At 40.2% G+C, this 19285-nt stretch overlaps 1 protein-coding gene across 1 annotated transcript; it reads right to left on the minus strand.

Annotated features, from left to right (window-relative positions):
* Positions 1-737: 737 nt before the first annotated feature.
* Positions 738-11704, minus strand: ACSL5 (acyl-CoA synthetase long-chain family member 5). Its single transcript, XM_009075433.1, has 20 exons — positions 11549-11704; positions 10909-11017; positions 10188-10252; positions 10007-10108; positions 9587-9686; positions 8183-8361; positions 7494-7526; positions 7246-7297; positions 6632-6705; positions 6104-6181; positions 5766-5900; positions 5155-5289; positions 4982-5077; positions 4380-4452; positions 3529-3617; positions 3334-3450; positions 2752-2895; positions 1756-1857; positions 1315-1386; positions 738-878 (listed from the first exon to the last, which is right to left on the minus strand). The coding sequence occupies exons 1-20, from the start codon at positions 11702-11704 to the stop codon at positions 738-740; spliced, it is 2052 nt and encodes a 683-aa protein (XP_009073681.1).
* Between the last annotated feature and the right edge of the window lie 7581 nt (positions 11705-19285).

The following is a 19285-nucleotide window of genomic DNA, read 5'->3' on the forward strand; positions in this document are numbered from 1 at the left end:
AGAGAAACAAGTCATTCACACAGGCTTTAATTTGATTGTGCAGTTACAATTTATTGCATCCTATATCCTTAGGATTGGTAGCTAAAGTTTTCCTCTTATTAGACTCAAATTCATGTGTTAAGGCTTTAACACTGCCATTTCACTTGAGAACATGTGCAAAAACTGATCCAGTGCCTCCCACACTAGACTATAAACCGTGTTTACTGTAGACACATGTTCTTTGTAAACCATTTGATGCCAGATTACCCATTTTCATTAGAAGCAACCTATACCATGTGGTCCAGGGCTAGAAACAAGAAATTCACTTCTTTATTTGCTGAACAGATGTTAGCTTCAATTCATATTATGTTCAGTCTGATTGCAGATCAATTCACAGCAAGTCACAATGGAGGTCATAGCTGGAGCAGGAATACAAGATTTGCTTTTTGACAGTGAGAAGTGCACACAGCTGTCTTTTGAAGGCTGAGGCTCTGTGTTTTTGCACTTCAGTCACAGTCCAAGGAAGGTAAAAGTTCTGCTTTTGCCCAGACAGCCAAGGCTTAGTCCTGCAAATGTGAACACCACCAGTTCCTAGTTAAACTATAGGCATCTTCATCCAGAAGTCATTTTTCCCAGGATACCAGAAACAAATAAATTTAGGTTCTTGCTCCCTTCCACTCATGCCTGTGTTCTTCATAGGTTATGTAATGTCACAGATTTATTTGGATAGTCCATGCAGTTTAAATTAAACTGGCCATTTATTCCTGTCTAGATGAATAGAGGGCCTCAATCTGGTCATGGAAGACTTTAACAACATCTGCTCGCTTTGCCTTCAGTGTTGGTGTCAAGAGTCCATTTTCTACAGAGAACATTTCCGTGTGGATGTACAGGTCTTTAACCTATTAAAAGAAAATAATTTAGCACAGGACACTCATATAATGAGAAGAAAAACAATAGTTCATCCCACCTTCCTTGAGCTTAGTGCAAGAACTCACTTAAGTCCCAGGAGATCCAATAACTAAACTGTTTTTTGATGCAAGTCAAACTCATTCTGGCTGACACAGCAAGAGGGTGAAACTACAGAACAGCTGCTGCAGCCTGTTGTGAACCTCCACTCCATCTCATGGCAATTGCTACTGTTGCCCTGTACAGCCACTGGTCTCTTGGTCAAGAGAAGCAGCCAGTCAGTGTTTGTTTCATGGACTTCTTCAATCAGTTGTCCAGGGCAACTGCCTTAGGTCCTGCCCTGCCACAGTCAGTAACAGGAATGAAGACTTTACACCCATTGTATTAGCAATACAGGTGCTTGTGACAGCAGGATTAGAAAGTACTCACCTGTTCAAAGGATTTAAGGCCAGCCTCTCTTCCCAGTCTGATCATATCATCTAAAATAGCTTTCTTCACTGCCTGGAACACACAGAGCAGAAGCAGAGTGGGTAAAGCTGCCATTTTTTCTAATTTCAACTCAAGACCATAGCCATTGCCCAGTCAGTGAGAACTGAGGTTGGCAAGAATACATATTTCAAAATTCAAGATTTCTCATATTAAGGTCATGTCTATCTTCTCATTGGAAAAGAGACAGCAATTGTTCTTGAAACATCAAGGGACACTTGTACTCAGTTCCAGTTTTCACTGTAAGCTGCTTGCATGACTTAGCCAGCATTAAACCAGTTTAATTCACAAAAAAAAAGGTGGATAGAATAACATCAGAACAATGCAAGATTGGACTGCAGAATTAAATTCTGTATCTAACCCACTAAAAACAAAGCCACTCACTGGATTTTTGCAGAGGTCTTCATAGGAACCTTTTACTCCCAGTTTTGCTGCAAATTCTGGAAGTGTCTCAGTATCAGGAACCACTATACCTACTAGAAAAGACTGAAAACAAGTGGAAATAGTCATGCTGAGACCAAGATAAGGCATATTGAATGTCTTTGTGAACTTCATTGTGGGTAGTGTTTCTAATAACAAGTCACATTCACATCCCCATCCATTTTCAGAGTTTTGAAGGTAGCTACTAGGACTTTCCAGTCACTGGGAGTTGTAACACCAGCAATTGAAGTATTAATACAGTTTGTTATGTATGCTGAATGCTCCAGCAATTACTTTTGGCTGCTTTACAGACCAAAGACTGGCTCCTGCTAGCATAAGTGACACCTCTGTGGCAAAGGAATGGAGAAACACTTCTGCTAGACAGAAAGGCTGAAAGTTGGGTTGTCCAGCCTGGAGAAGAGAAGGCTCCAGGAGGACCTTACTGCAACCTTTCAATACTTAAAGGGGGCTTGTAGGAAAGATGGGGACAAATCTTTAGTAGGGCCTGTTGTGAGCAGAGAAGAGGTAATGATTTTAAACTAAAGTATGGTAAATTTAGTCTAGATATAAGGATTTTTTTACAGTGAGGGTAGTGAAACTGTGGCACAGGTTGCTCAGAGGTGGCAAATGCCCCATCCCTGCGAACATTCAAGGTCAGGCTGGATGGGTTTCTGAGCAACCTGATCTAGTTGAAGATGTCCCTGCTCACTGTGGGGGGACTGTTCTATGATTCTAAACTGTACAGAGCTGACCTGACATACCAATCCCATACAAGTATGCAATTAGCCTTTACCCAGCTTGCAACCTGATGCCAATTATCAATTGGCAAGTCTATAGGTCTGAAAGCATATTCCTATAAACATGTCACTCTCAGTAACAGATCGTTTTCAAGGACTCTTGTATATGTATAACATTTGTGCCCTGACATCTTGCAGGATGCTCACTCCTAACATCACTTACCCTCAGGCTTTCCCCATGTACAAAGACCTGGGCTACAGCAGCACTTCTGACATAAACATTTTCTATCTTCTCTGGAGCAATGTATTCTCCTTGTGCAAGTTTAAAGATATTCTTCTTCCTATCAATGATCTTCAGTGTTCCATTCTAGAAGTTAAAATTGAAGGTCATTAGTCACTGTCTTGCTTATATAAAGAAGTAGAAGATATCGGGCTTGAGTATATTGTATGAAAGACACATGCTAGTCTAGAATTGGTCTTTTTTTTCTACAGAGAGAAGGGGCACTTTGTCTAATTTCTCCAGTTAGCTCAGGACATGATTAGACAGGTCCTTTATTCTCTGACAGAAACCAGACACCTTCTTATGTCACTTCTACAGTGAAGGATATTCTTAACTCTGGGCCTCACAGGTGTTATTTCAGATCTTGTAACCTAACTGCTCTTTGGAGCTTTGCCTGGAGTTACTTGGTGAATGATAACAAACTACTGGGTAAAGATTTTTATCCTAGAATTCCGTTTTTTGTGATTACTGTAAACTAACAGGAATGTACACCCAAGGGTTGGTTTGTATAAAGCAATTACTCACTGGCAACCATTTCCCTATGTCTCCAGTGTGGAGCCAGCCATCTTTATCAATTGCTTCTGCTGTCTTCTCAGGGTCCTTCAGATAACCCTTGAACACATTTGCTCCTTTAATGCAGACCTATAGCAAGCACAGAACGGTTAGTCACCGAGTCTTAGGTTTCAGCATTTCCTGACATGCACAGAAGATGGTGCCTACCTCGCCTTCATTGTTGGAAGAGAAGTAGTTCATTTCTTCCACATCATCTAGTTTTATGATATTGCAAGCCAGAGGGGCTCCAACATGGCCTATGAGAAAAAAAAACAACCAACAGGCTGCAGTGATAGTAAATACTGAATGGCTTTGTTCACTGCTTTCATGAGAACCAGTGCTGTTTAAAGGAGTCTGACATCAAATGTTCAAGAAAGTTATTGTAATGCCATTTTTGGACTGTTAATGTAGGACAAGGAGCAGTCAGGTCTGAATGCTTAGAGCATTATTTGTGTAGTCAGCCACACCAACCATGAAACACACTTGCCTCCACAGAAATCCTTCACAGACCCTGGTATTCATTTGCATTTCACCCTCATTTTGCTCTGCAGTTACTCTGTTCCCAAAGACAGTGACTTGAGCTTGAATTTAGAATATTCAGTATTAAAAACATCCTTGCCAAGATAAAACTTAAAACTTCAAGGTCAGGTAGTCCTTCAGGAAAATAGTCAAGTACCATGTCTAATATTCTAGTCATAATGATTTGAGTTAAACAAATTTCTTAAAGCCATTTGGAAAGTCCTTGTCCAGTTTTCTCAGCTTTGTATATTCCCTTTCCTGTATGCTGAGATAGGGTCTAAGTTGACCTATGTCACTTTACAAAAGGGATTCTCATCTACTTCAGTCAAGAGTTTCAGTACCTATTAAGCATACAGGTTACTGTTGCTACCAAGAATCACTTTGAAGTTAAGCACCCATGATTTAGTTTTCATTAAAACTAAAATCATTAGAGCACCTAGGCTTGAGAGCCCCTTTCTGTTGACAGCTCTGGGAGACCTTCCAAGTCTCAGCTATCATACCTGTTGTCCAGTCTCCAGGCATTGAGAAGGTGCATCCAGCTGAGCATTCAGTCTGGCCATAAGCTTCAAAGATCTGTGTGAGAAGGGATGAATACTCTTTGAACATCAAGTCCTTGGTGTGAAAGTGCTCAGGTTCAACTATACCCATGCTCAAGTCTTTTTCTGAGAAAGAAAGCCACAACAACCTTAGCCTTTAAGATATCTTGATCTTAGTGATGTAACTGGATGCTCAAGTTCACCTTGCTTCAGTCACCTTATTTTCTGTTCTCAAATGTGTTACATTGGGAACTCATTGACTGTCAGGATAAGCCACAAAGCTCAGAGGCAGCTGCGTGACTGAATGCTGCATGTTCCTATTTCTGTTGCTCTATTCCTCTTCCCAGAGCCTACAGCATAGTTTTTTTGGTAGTGTAGTTTGAAATCAGCCCTGCAGACTTTTTTTCCTGTTACAGTTAACTCAGATGAAGCAGCCTGTAAATACCCAAGACTGACAGCATTCTCCTCAGGAACAAGATGGGCTGGACCACAGCTGTGTTGTCATAAGCTGGCACTTATTTGGGCATAATCAAATAGGTCTTACTTTAAAAGAAAACTCAGCTTACCTGACAGCCTAATGCTGCTCTAAGGAATGTCAGGACAGAGGGAGATATGGGGGCTGCACCCGTTACCATTATACGCACTCTTCCACCCATGGTTTCCTACAAGTGAAACAGAAGCCATCAGATCCTCCAATACTACTACATTGCTCAGCTTACTTACACTTGGAATAACTTACCTGAACTTTTTTGAAGATTAACTTATCCCAAATGCTGTCATTTCGAACGATGCCCTGTTTGATTTCAGCCGTCTTCATAGCCACAGCAAAGTTTAACAGGTAACGCTTCACTGGGCTTTGTGCACCACTCTGTATCTGCAGGGAAAAGTATCAGTGGCTCTTGGGTTTAATTCACATCTGTACCTCCCATTCTTGCTGTAAGAGGCACCATATCTTAATTCAGTGTTCTAGGGTCTGTCTTCACTATGCCATGTCTAGGAGATGCACCAAGAGGCAATACTAATTCATGTTACTCCAGGCACACTGCAGCCATAGCTTTGAGGGACTGGAATCCTACTAGCTTTGCCCTTGCTTCATTTGCTTTCCAAAAGTAAACAACATTTTTGTCTCTGAACAGCAACAAACTTAGTCCAGTCATGACTGGTTACACTGTTGTTATACTCCAGGTCCCAGGACAATTTCATCTCCTCAGAAAGGATTTTAAAGAACTCTTCCTGCTAAGGAGGAATTCAGTAGTGGCAATGTTATGATGCATTTAATATTAATTAATATTTGTCTGTTTGCTTAGATATATGAACCCAAAGGTAATTTAGCTAAAATGGCTCACGTACCTTGTCATATACTCTATTAAGCAGTCTTGGTACAACTGGAAATAGTGTTGGCTTCAAGGCTTTCATGTCATCTGTTAGGAACTTGATGTCTCCTTGGAAGAAGCCTATTTTTGCTCCACAGCTGTATACCACTGTCTAAAAAATTGACCAGACTAAGCTTAGTCAAGGATAATTTCTAGCTTCCTTAGTCGTAATTGTCCATGAAAAGCAGCATGATTTCCAGTGCCCAGTTGTAAGATGGTTATTGTGCAAGTAGGTTTTGAGGACATACAGATTCTTATAATATCTTTTACTATGATTTGATTTATTAAAGCTCAGATGTATACATCTGTACATACCTGTACAACTCTCTCAAACATGTGAGCCAAGGGCAGGTAGGAAATGGCAATATCTGAACTTGTACACTCAACTGTGTTCTAGAGGGGAAAGAAATAGAAGTAGGTTAGCACACCCTATGGCTGCTTGAGTTACTCTTAAGTAGAATGTGAATAAAGTTTGGATTGAGTACTTTAAGATAGGCATTTCAAATGACTAAAGCAACTCAGGCTCATCCATCACCTCTTCAAGATTTGCAGCTGTCACTTAGCCACGCTAGATGAAAATCAGTTTTATGTTTTGGCAAGACTTGAAGCGGGGTGGTTTAGTACCCTGGGCATTTAAGACTGATTCATTCTAGAATAATTTCTATGTACAAGTTCTTGTTCAAGATTAAATCATGTTTCTTGCAATACTATTGTCCCATTGAAATATGGGCACTTAGGAAAGCATCAGTTTCTGGGAGTGAATGGTTTACAGAAAATGCCCACATTAAAGCTAGTTCTGTGATGAGTGACATACCCTGGAGGTCACCATTAGGAGTAGCTTACCTCTGTGCATCTAAGGAAGGAAGCAGCATTTGAAACAACATTTTGATGTGTCAGCATGGCTCCTTTAGGGTTACCTTTGGAGAGATCAAGCAAAATCAGCTATGGCTCTGACTGCTTCTGCTGTCAGTTTCCCATGTCTTGTTTGGGTCAGTTTGAACTATCTTGGCACTAGGCTCAGTCACAGCATTCATTGTCTTAACGGTCACAAATATGCCTCATCTCGAGCACTTTCAGCTATGGATATTACATAAAGGAAATGGCAACTGAAGCAGCAGAGTAATTGGGAGTAGCATGGAAAATGCTGAAACAAGATTTTATTTTTTTTTAGCCTCTGTGGGTCAAAATACACACACAGTTAAACAACCAATCTCTTGAACATTAAGACTGCACTTTTTATAAGGTAAGACAACATGAATTTGGCTATTCCTGCCCCCTGTTCCAAGAAGCTTTGTCTGAGTGTACTTGACTTGCAGTAACAGTGTCTCAAGTAAAACTGCAAGAGTGGTTTGGTGCTCTAATTTACTGCTTTACTCCTATATTCTTAGAATTCCCTTTTTTTTCTCCTGTGCTGGGAAGCTGTTTCAGTGGGGAAGCATCACCATATATTCACTTACCTGTAGTTCCACTGGTAAAACACACAACAGAAAGATCTTCAGGCTTAGGAGGCTAGAGAGCAAAAAACACATAAAACCAGTGTAAGAATGATGGTGCTTAGCAGTATTTACATACTAATTCCTAAACTGGGATGAAACAGGAATTCCAGTTCACACAAAAATATGCCTCCTCTAGTAGCAGCATGGCAAGAGGTCTTTTCAGAGACTAGTTTTGCAAGTTTATAACTGTTCCATGTAGAGGTACTTACAACTGGATCTCTGATGTTGTTTCTCCCCAGCTCCTGTATTAGAGAAAAGACACAGTTCAACAATTGCAACAGAAAGATGTGCAACAACATTTTAAATGCAACACTTGTTTTTACTTTGCCACTTGATACTCTGTCCCATTCAAAGAGAGATGTCTTCTTGAATGCAATATACACAACTTTGAAAAACTGACTGCTGCAGTTAAAGAAAGCACAAATTTGAGTGTGTTGAAAGTGGTCAGAGCTACCTAAGGAATTTGGAAGTCCTGAGTGGAGATATTTCATTTTATTTGATGTAGGCCACAGCTCTTATACTTTACCTTTACACAAGATTAAGCCTAGTTTTGGGATGTCTAAGCAGCCAGTAACTCGCACTTACAGTTTCAATTAGACTCAACTGCTATCTTAGAAGCCTGATAAATCCTGGTGCAAACTGTACCATGAATTAAGCTAAGCAAGTCTTCAGACAGCTGACTGTCCACAACACATGGACAGAACTTTGGTTTGAACTCTGCAAGTCCATTTGGCTAAATATATCAAGTTTGAAAATGACTGCTCATCAAGATCTCAGGTACAGGTGTGACAACTGGCTAATGCTTACATTTAAGTATCACTGTTGCCACAGAAGGTCAAGATGTCTAGCTGGCAAGGTGTTCCTCAGCAAGGTCAAGCAGAAGCCTTTAATCACCTACCTCAACCTCCTGCAGTGAGAGAACTTCAATTCCTACTTTAGCTCCTCTCTCCTTGAGCTCTTTATCAAAGAGATCCATGAGAATAATAATCTTCAGATATGGGGTCTTTCCTTGCTCAGAGTTCTCAAGCAGGACCTGTGCCTTCCCAGGTGTGTCACAGACCACTACGCTTATGTCAGCTACAGAAAAGAAATTACACTTCAGAAGTCTATATAGAAGACATGATGCTAATGTGTGACACCTCAGTAGCATGTACATTTAGAACATAGCATTGGTTTGTTCTAAAGCCATTTGCATGTGTTCATATGGATTCAGTGACTGGCTTATAGTACTAAGAAGATTCCTCCTACCATGGTCCACTGATTGGGCAAACTTGAGATTATGGCTATACAAAGTGAGGGCAAATGCTGAGGAATTGATAACACATATCTTCACTCACAGTCAGAATAAGTATTTAAACTTTTGGTATTGCCATAGAAGTTTAGAATTGTCCACGCTGATTGTTTAGGTTTTGCATCATCCTTACATCTAAAGAAATTTAGGCCTGATTGAAAGAGGTAGCTAAAATTCTTGACTTAGTACCTCAGCTTCACTGCATGTGCAAGCGAGGTTTGTGCAATTACAAAACCATTTTCCATCAAGTCAGCAGAGGAATTGGATTTGCCTGAACATGCCAGTTCCCCGTTAGACTAGTATGTCACAGCTGTGTAGTCCCAATGCAAGACCTGTTTACAAGGTTCACCAGCATAACTTGATGTGCTTTTGCTTGTTAAGTCCTGTTTATGGGGTAGACCCCAGATCACAGTGACAGTAGTGGATATTTGTGTCCCCTATATGTCTCCTAAGACTGGGGGAAGAAAGTCTGAAGATTTATTTAAGCTTCCTTACCAGTTTCTTCCATGATGCCATGCTAATTATTGCTTCTGCAGAACAACATGCACTAACCAGACAGATTAAACAGATTTAGGCATATCTTTATCCTTCCCTCCTACACTCTTTTCATCCTACAGTTTTATATCAGAGGCACCTATCTAGTCTTAATTTGCATGCAAGCCTGTCTGCATTGTCTGGTTGTTTGGCAGTGTGGGAGTTCAAGATGGCAAAACCTCAAATAGCAAATAGTTGAGCACTCTGAATGCAGAATGGTCTATAGGATATAGCAGGTCCTTCAGTGGACTTGCAATCAAGACACTAGGAGATATAGTAAGCCCACTGGTTTCTCCTAGGCATTGAACCATGTGACCTGCAAAGCAGCTTCATTTAAGAAATTAAGTGTCTATAACAGTATAAGAGCAGTAAGGTTAAAGCTACTCTGATTTTTGCATCAAATTTCCTTGAACTTAGCCCTCTCAAAACAAAGTTTCTTAGAAGAATCATTATGAAAGAGTGGAAGTAAATATTTACCTTTGTTAACAATATATACAATGGCCTCTGGCCCCAGAGTGTCATAGAGTGGAACAGCAACCATTGAGTAGGTGTAGCAGGCATATTCTGAAATGATCCACTGAAAAGAGAAAACAGTACAGCTAAGGAAAACTAGCAGCACACAAGACAGGATTGGCTACAGACTTTGTACAGCTTGACTAGCCCATACACACATAAATGGGGGGGTTAGGTAAGGAGCATATCCATGAGAATCAGTAGTGAGTTTCAGATCTTTGTATTACATGCTTGGAATAGTATGTGATCATACAGTAAAAAGGGAACTGGAAACAAAAAGTTGTGATTGTTTCTCATGTGACCTTGAGCTATTTAAATATAGATCCTCCTCTCACCCCAAGGTGTCAGAATATTGTGGGAAAGAATATACAATGTGCTGCTTACCTCTGGCCTGTTCTGAGCAAAAATGCCAATAAACTGGTTTGATGATGGTTGGCATCCTTTCTGCAGAAGCCCTGATCCCAGGTATTGAGCTCTGTCCAGAACCTGTAAGATAATTTTCCCCCCATTTTAGTGTTCCAAGACAGTATCCCAAGTTAAGTCATCTGTCATTTACGATACTCACCTGTTTATATGTCAGCCACTGATAAGGTTGCTTGGGTTTCCTGTAGCCTAGACAGTCACCATTTCCTAATGTAAGAGTTCAGAAATGCAATTGTAAAGCTCAGGACTGAAGTTGCATGACATTTCAATACTACACTTTAAGTGGGAAACATTTTCAGCCATACATCCAGCTAACTGCATGGAGCATAGAGAGATGCAGTGTCCTTTGGTAAGCACTCTGCCCAAACCAAGATCTTAAGACTGTTGGCTTTATCCTTACGAGCAATACTTCCAAGATCTGGTGATATTTTCCCGTTTCACAACCCACATGAGACTGAAGTAGCTTGTAAGCTATGACATATCTCCATGCATAGAACCCATGAAGAGACATGTGCACAAATTCATATCTGTTGTAAACAGGCAGTAATTTTACAGTAAACCACATCTTAAGACAAAGCAGAGGTGTTTCCCTCCCAGTTCCTCTGATACTTGTACCTGCTGACTCTTGACTGAACTCTACCATCTTAAGCTTCCAATGTTTGTTCCCACCCAGTCTGGCAACTAAACTACTGCTAAATTGGGACAGCAAGAAATATGATCACTTGTTTCTCCACTCCACAGAAGGCTAAGAAAGCTTTTGCCAGCCTGAATTATTACCACAGACAAGATGCAAGGAAAAGGAGCTCGGAAAAAATTTATTTACTTGTGATAGACAAGTACTAACTAGCAGATGCAAAGCTTACCAGAAACATGCAGCCCCCTCTGGAAAACTTCATACAAGGTTTTAGCATCTTCAAAGTAGTAAGAAAGCAGGTTATTGTCTGTCAAGAGTGCACCTCTTCTGGCTCCTCCCTAGAAAGAGAGCATGGTTATGAAACAGTGAAAACAGTGTCATTTGTTCTTCAGTCATTCTCTCAGCAATCCCCTTTAAAGCATTTCAGTAGCACTGAATTGTTAGGGAAGTCTTTCCTTCCTTGTTTTGAACTACTCAGTCATGTGCAGAGAAATTTTCTAGATGTCCTACATTAATGGTCATACATAGGTTATCAGAGAGACCTTGACTAAGACTGAGTGCTACCACTTGCCCAGTTACATGAAGTCTAGCACCAGCCTCAAAGCTGATGCAGTGCATTTAAAATACAAGAAACTGTCAGTGACAGCCAAGACCACCTGGTAACAAGCCCACCTAACCCTGTTGGCAGGAACTGCTGTTTTTCACTCTTAGTGTCTTAAGATTTCCCTTCTCCTGTGGAGTTGTACACCAGGGAGAGAAGGCTGTGTGCATTAGAAAGGAGCGTTTCCACTGATTTCTAGAGTCAGAATGGATCAGTATTCAGATGAAGCTCCAAAACAGACCATGCCCACAAGCAGAAAAAGTATTACCTCAACTCCTACTGACTGCTTGTTCAAGTCAACAGGAGGCAAAAGAGGCTTTGGCCTGCTTATCACCCACAGGAAGATGACAACTCCAAATACAATAAGACTAATCAGAGCTGGTGTTGGGAGCGGTGAGAACAATACTTGAAGTATCCAGATCATTGTGATGGATCAGTGGAGCCAGAGTTGAACCTGAAACAAACAGGAGGTTTAGTAGACTTGAGTTAGAAGCTTTAACCACCTATGAGCCATGGTTACTCAAGTAGCTTGTTAAGCAATAATGCAAATAATTTCAGCAGTTTGCCCCTGAAGAGTCCTGGTACAAAAATGAAGCATGCTTATGCAATGTTTTAAGCCTCTTAAAAGATCTCAAGTCACCTCTCCTCATAAATCTTAATCTATCCACCTCCACAAAAAGCTGAAGCCTGAAGAAGTCAGACAAGGAACAGATTCCTCATATTCAAGCCGAAATATATCTGCCCAGGAAAAATCAGTATATAATTTCCCAAATTAAGTATAACAAAAAAATGCCTACAGTTCAATGATGGGAACAGTGGAAGTAAAAGAAACTCTTCAATATTCTGACTGTTTAGTAGGAACTGGTTTTGCTGAAATAGTAAGGGCATTGATAGATTACATGTTTGTTACACCTACATATATAAGTCTGTAGTCTTCATTGTCAGCTGCACTTACTGAAAAGCAGGGTTCATACTGGACAACTATTTCAGATAGTGACAGTGTGTTCAGCATGAGATACAGCACAAATCAAAACTGTGAAAGTTGCTTTCCACTAGGAAGCGGTGACCTAGAAGTCAGTGTGTGCAATGGATGTCTAGCTGGGAAAAACAGAAGCAGTTCTGCTGCTTGCATCTTCCAGAGTATCACCTTTAAGGGCAGGGAACAAAAACAGAGTGCCAGCTTATCAAAGACATACCTCTATCTGAGCTTTCTCCCTTAACAAATACTTTAACAAGAAACAAGTACTTCAATCACTGAAATGTTCTACTCTGTTTAAGACTGAATTACCAAGAGAAATAACTGCTTTTAGTCTGAGTCAACTCAGATCTCACCAACATATCTTTGCTAGTGTCTAAATAGCTATGCAGGACACAACACATCACACTTTGCAAGACGAAAACCAATACCCTTTCAAAGTCCTTCCTACAGAACCAAGGGAACCAAGCCAGTGGATAACATGTCAGCTTGCAGCTAAATCCCCATAGAAGAATACCAGACATTCTGGAGCAATGAGTTTCAGTTATCTTTCAACTGTAATTCCAAGATGAAGGTATTTACAATCCACTGGTAAGTTCAGCCAGGATCTGATGTCACAATATGGGACTCTGAGACAGACCAATCAGAGTTAGAGCACCTGTATGTTTTACTGTTTTGTAGTTTTCAGTTTCCAGTGGCAGTGTTAATCAGCCATCCTAATGCGTTCGCTGGTGAGAAAAGGCATGCTTTGCCTGCTCAGTGTCTGGATGAGAAAGGATACCTTGGAGACTTGTCATCAAATCCAAGCTGCCAAATGCATGTCACCTATGTATCTGTGATGTCACAACTCTCTAAGGCCACTTTTCTACTTTGAGCCTTAGTACTATGTGCCCTTCAAACTCCTGACCTTGGTTTCATGTAGTGAGAGTCCAGAAAGATTGTGGTACAGCAAGAAAGGCAGAAACTGCCCTGAGGACTCTTTACTGATGGACAATTCCAGTCACTGGGCATATTAAACCTATGGGAGCACAGATCTGTTCTTTTGCAGCACAGCCTATCACCCATCTCCACACCCTTCCTTTGGGCCTTTATCAGCTGAGCCTGGAGAAAGAAAACCAACCTAGAACCAGGTCTACTGATCACATTTACATTCAGGGCTAAACCTAAACTTTAGGTTTAGCACTGTTCTGTTTGGAAGACTGAAGATTATTAATAAAGTGAATTTGGCAATCAGCTGTTCTTCATGATAGCTCCATCTGACCTTGTAACTTATTACTGGAGCAGTTAGCAAGCAGCTGTCTGCTAAAGGTGATTAAAATGTATCAGCTTTATGGTGTAAGTCAGCCACTTCCTCTTCTGTTACCATGAGCAAGTCACTTTTTTTATATACCATGAGCACTGAGGGAGCTTGGTAGAGGCATCTCCATTCTTCAACATGAAGAGTTGGACATACAAACTTTCTTCCTTTAACTCACAGCCCACTACTAGATCCAAGTGACAGAGAAAATGACATTTGCACCATATCTATGTGCTGGAAGCTTAGGTTGTTAGAAGTTGGCAAAACTAGACCTTGACACATCTATTCTCACATCTTTTTAGAGGGATACCAGAATACTCATGTTCAAACTCCCCTAGATTTTTATTAATATTTTTCAATCAGCAGTGCGAGAATAGAGCTATGTGCAGGTAACCAAAGAGACCAGAGGCCTATACAGCTGTACCAGCTTTAATGACTGAAGTGTGCTCTTGTCTGCTCATTTGAATAGTAATTTTAAGACAATTTCCTAGAAACCATTGGTTGCCTTTAGAGTATCATGCTAGAGGTAAGCAATGAAACTGGGGATCATATCTATAACACCAAGTCCTCTACTATAACTTACTTGCACTGCTTAGCATTAACACTGCCTAGTCAGACAGATCATGCAGTTGTCACAAATACCTACTGCCTGAAAATTAACTGAATACACTCATCTGACCTTTTTGTGGTAAGTATCCAAAACACCAGTAATCCCAAATGCTCCATGCAACAGTAGATAAGTCAGTGAAAATCTTTCCATTGGGGTATTCTCATGTTCTCACTGACTCACATGCAAGGCAGTTTGTACCAAGACATCTAAAAAGCCCTGAAGGATAATGATGCTTGGAGCAAAGAACTCTATCTAGCAAAAAAAGTCCAGAGAGAACATCTGATCAAGAGATGATTATTAAATGCAGCAAAGCTTTTGCCTTCAGGTTCTGAATTGATTCCACAAGTCTCTTGCATAGAGAGAAATAAAGATCAGGCAGTAGTCTAATTCCAGCATCCTAACCAGCATCCCTGTAGCTAGTTCAAGGATGATTTTCAGTTATAAGCCAAAGAAATTTTTAATTTAAAGAAGGACCTGTTTCTCTCTAAAGCCTGGGAAGTATTGTATGCTCATTTGCTTCTAGGGTTTGGGTTTATTTTTTTAGTAACTGCCTTCATTAGCCCATTTACAGCACTGAATGAGACTATATATGCAGGAGTCAAAACCTAACATCCTTTAAAGCAACAGAAGTTCATGTTGTGTCAAAAAGGCACAGATACCTAGATCTGTGCTTTTTGTGCAATACACAAAAATGCTTTTCATATCTGAAAACCTATTTTCAATTCCTTTATTAACAGAATAGCGACAGTGTTTTGTGTTTACTTTCCAACCATGCTTGCACAGATGGGCTTCAGTCACTTCTATCGAAACACATAGGGTGTGTTATTCAAGCTGTGGCAAGAGATTGTTAGAAAAGTTGTCTCATTTCCCAGCATTAGGACAGTTGTTTCCTATGCCTAAAGCTTCTACTGCAACTACCCGTCAAATCCAAGTCACTGCTTGTTTATCACCTCTGGTATCATCCAAAAATCACTTAACCCTGCTATCTTCGGAGAAAAAGAGCCAGAGAGAGGGTCTGTACTTGATGGAGTTTCCTGTCCATGGTAAGAGAACAACTGTACCCTAGATCTGTCCCATGGAATAGCTACAACCAGAGTTTAATCCACAAATCCAAATGCCTTGTGCATGCATAATACCTGATCTATACCAACTTAGTGAAAACTCAACTCAATGCAGCACAAGACAAAGCCAGAGCATTTTTGACAGATACCAGTTTCCACTGAAGGGCAGGTCTGAACACCGGTTGCTTTCTTAAACATGCAGGGATCAGGTGGAGTGCTTGAAACCCTTGAGTTCTGATGTGCTCAGCTCCCAGGGACCAGAAAGGCAGAAAATGCACAGAATGTCTTAAACCACCTGTTAAACCTCTTGTGCAATAAGATACTGGACAGTTGAAAGTGTACCTATGTTGTCTGCCCTGATCAATGGTCAAGGATAAGATACACTTGGCTCCAGAGTGCAAAGGCTTAATTTTTATCAGAAGAAATTTCAGTGATACCATTTATGGCCTTGAGTTCAGGAATGTACATTCTCATTTCTACTGTACCTGCCCCTCTACAGCTATTTCTTCACTAGCTAGAAGGGATTAAACAGTTATCCTCTATGTTCTCCAAGTGAGAGATTTTCTCTGATGAAAAGTGACTGAGCTTTGTATCTTCTAGCACATAAATATGAAGAAAGAAAACAGTGTCATCTCCATTGCAGTCATTTCTTACAGACAACAAAGCAACCTCTTATGCTTGCACAATTTTGGAAGTCATGAACTGCCTGGGAGAATGTCTTCTAGAATTATGATCTTTGGATCAAGTTTGCCTAAACTTTTGAGGTGATCATGACAACTTGTTTCTCAACATTAATAAGGTAACACTGACTCTTTCCAAGCAGGAAGAGCAGAGTACAACACCTACACTGGGGTCACTAGTTGGTTAGTTAACCACCAGTAGCTTACTCTTTACAGTTGCTTACACAGTGCAGCTCTTGCCTGGTATTGTCCTGTAGGTGTGAGCCACTGTGCCAGTTCTTACTCCTTGGAAGCATTATATCCCATCTTCTTCCAGCTGCAGGAAGAAGGCTTGTGTTCTGCAGGGTTTAGGAACAAATAACTTTTAGTATCCAGATTAAAGCTAAAGCATAAAAGCTCTGCAGTGACTGCTGAACAGAGTCACCAAAAAAAACACAAAGGAAAATGCTTAGTAACCTGCATTAAGCCCAAGATACATTTTGCTTTCAGAGTACTTCTTATGAGACTCGGAGCCAAACAGCTCAAGCACCCTTTGATCTTAGCTGAGGAGCACTCTGTTAGGAGGTGGGAAAGAATGAGGCCTCAGAGTAACTTACTTTCAGGAAGTGCTCTGTGGTCTCTGAACCTTGCTCATAAAACCTGTTGAACTCAGGCTTTCAGTATACTTAAATAGAAAGGCCATTTTTTATAAAGAAGTTTACTCTCCTGGATATCACTGTCCCTCCATGAGAAATGCAACAACACCATGACTCTACTTAGTACTAAAAGTAATTTCCTCAGATAAATTGAGAAGCCAAACTTTCATACATTTCGTTCTATCAGGTGTTCACCTTGAAAACTACCTACTTGAAAAGAAAATTACCTATTCAAAAACATGTTCAACTATCCCTTTGAAGTTTCTAAGGACTAAAAGACAGTCAGTACAGTAGGTTTTATTACTGCTCATACTATTAGATAATACAGGTTCACTTCCTGCAAAGCATGTATGCATCAACATTATATTAATATGAAATTATCTCTAGTGATAGAGCATGGTTTAAAGAGCTAGGACTAAAGCTCAATTTGAAAATCCACATAGAATTCCTAAGAAAACTAGAATACTATTAGACACCTTAACCACACAGAGAAAAGCTAGCACTAAAAGCTTCTAGATACTAGTATCTTCTACCACCTCACATTATTACAGCACTCATATTATGAAGAACAAAGAGCAAAGATATATCTGAGCTTAACTCAGCTCAAGGTTAACATCTATCTGATAGAACACTACCAGAGATTTCTTAGCAGGCTCCTGAAAAACTCATTATCTTGAGCCCCACAGCTAATCACTGCACTTGCACTTTGGTTTTAGTAAAGCCCATGTGAGTAACAATAAGCAAGTCCATGAGCAATAAAACAAATAAAGTAGACCTTAATTACGTACACAAAAAATATTACACAGCAAATACGGAGTTGAGAGCCAGTGATTAAAGGCACATACCATTTTGAAGATAGAGTGGGAAGCCAACCACTTCTCCTTAAGTAAAAGCAGCACAGTAGGAAACTAGCATCAATTAGGTAACACTCATATTAAAAATTACAGCCAGTTTCCTCTCCCCAGTTTAAATAAAACAGCAAGGAGAAAAGCATGCTGGGAGGGAGCTTTAAATGGGAGGAACTTGCATGGGGGAAGTGAAGTGGTTGAAAAAAACAAAACCAAAACAAAAACCACCACACATAACAGGAAGTTGTTGGGGTTTGACTTTTTTTTTCTTTTTTACTTGTTGATGAAAATAGCTTGACGTTAACTTTTTCCTGAAGATCTAAGCGAAAGTAAACTAAAGCATTTTCAAATTATATTTATCATTTGTTGTTTGGAATCTGTTTGCCATTATTTTCCATATGTATAAAACCCTATTCTCAACAATAGCAATTTTCTCTGTAGAGCTGCATGTACGTTTAGATGAGCTAAGCTTTGTAGCCTGTAATGCCAACAAAATTATTTGAGTACAGTATTTCTCATAGACTGCTGCAACAGACTTGATGGTGGGCTGGATTTCTGCTACTGGTTTTGGTTTATTTAGCTTTAGGGTTGAGGGGTTTTGTTTTGTTCCTGTGGTTGTTTTTTTGCTTTTTTCCCCAAAAGTTATGCAGTGTTACAGCCTTACATGTGTGTGATAATTTGCACAAGGTACCAGTGAATCATGTTTCAAGCTTCAATCTTGTTTCCTCCTATGACAGGGCTTTTCTTGATGGTTTTATGGTTGCAGTTCTTTGTTTAAAAGTTTATAGCTGTTGCAGGTTCCTTTTTCTCTTTCATCCTTATTTAATATAACTACAATTTTACAGTAGGGTTCAAAGGGTGATGAGACAGTAGCTTCACCTATCTTTCTTCTTTAGTGCCTTAACTTCAGATTTTGGAATTGTTTTCCTACTTAGCAATTTGCCTATCTGAAGGTTTTTCTCCACTGCATAATTTCAGAATAATTTGCTTAGCTGGACTAACTATAAAGCTGCAATGGAATTAACATAGCATATACTTGCATCCCAAATACAACCTGTCCTGGTTGTTGGCTTGCTAAAACACTTGACTCCTACTAATTTCAAGTATGTTTTTATTGCTACTGTAAACTTTATACTATTCAGGTAAAGCGAACTTACATGTAATTGTGGCATTATTTAGCAATGTAGATATTCTTTCATGGAAACTGAGGCTTCATTCACTAATTTTCCTGTAAGTTTGACATGAGTATGAAAAAGAAACAGCTTTTTTTTCTGCATGAAACTCCTCTGCCATAAGTTTTACATGAGTATGAAAAAGAAACAGGTTTTTTTTTCTGCATGAAACTCCTCTGCCTTTGGCTTTGCCTATCTAGACCTGTTCCTGTGCATTTAAGTGAAGTTGTGAGCTTTAGCTTTAATAGTGCCAGGCAGGGTACACTTGTGCTTAGAGAAAGGCAATTCTCCTTACAGAGAAAAGAAAGGAGGCCAGGCTCCCAGCCCAGCCAGCTCCATTATCACATTCTCTGCATGCCTCCCTGAGGATTTTCCCCCTTCAGATATCTGGCCTCTGGCTGTTATTTTTCCAGGAGGAAGAGAAAAAGCAGTGAATTTGCCCTGTCATTAATCATCTGTTGGGTAGCAATGCTGTGTGTCCCAGGTACATTGGCTTTGGCTGCAGGGGTGAGAGAACATGCCCCCAGCACCATCCTACCTGGCCCAGCGTGTGATGCAGAGGTCCATAAGCTGGTAAGGCTGCACTATATTACCTAGACTCGGTGGGTCCCACAGCTTCAATATAAATTGGATTGAGGGATGCTCATAGGAAAGCCTTGGTGAGGATGGCTTCTCCTTATTGATCAGTTCTGTTTGATGCTCATAAATTAGATTACAGCTGACACT

Source organism: Acanthisitta chloris, unplaced genomic scaffold (assembly GCF_000695815.1).
Source record: "Acanthisitta chloris isolate BGI_N310 unplaced genomic scaffold, ASM69581v1 scaffold26765, whole genome shotgun sequence".
In the NCBI taxonomy this organism is placed as follows: Eukaryota; Metazoa; Chordata; class Aves; order Passeriformes; family Acanthisittidae; genus Acanthisitta; species Acanthisitta chloris.

Excerpts from the sequence above, each read along its gene's own strand:
- ACSL5 (XM_009075433.1), bottom strand. The coding sequence starts at position 11,704 with ATGATCTGGATACTTCAAGTATTGTTCTCACCGCTCCCAACACCAGCT. Across the intron at positions 7,298-7,493 it reads ACAACATCAGAGATCCAGTT|CCTCCTAAGCCTGAAGATCT; the intron begins GTAAGTACCTCT and ends TTTGCTCTCTAG. Across the intron at positions 4,453-4,981 it reads GAGCAGCATTAGGCTGTCAG|ATCTTTGAAGCTTATGGCCA; the intron begins GTAAGCTGAGTT and ends CTTCTCACACAG.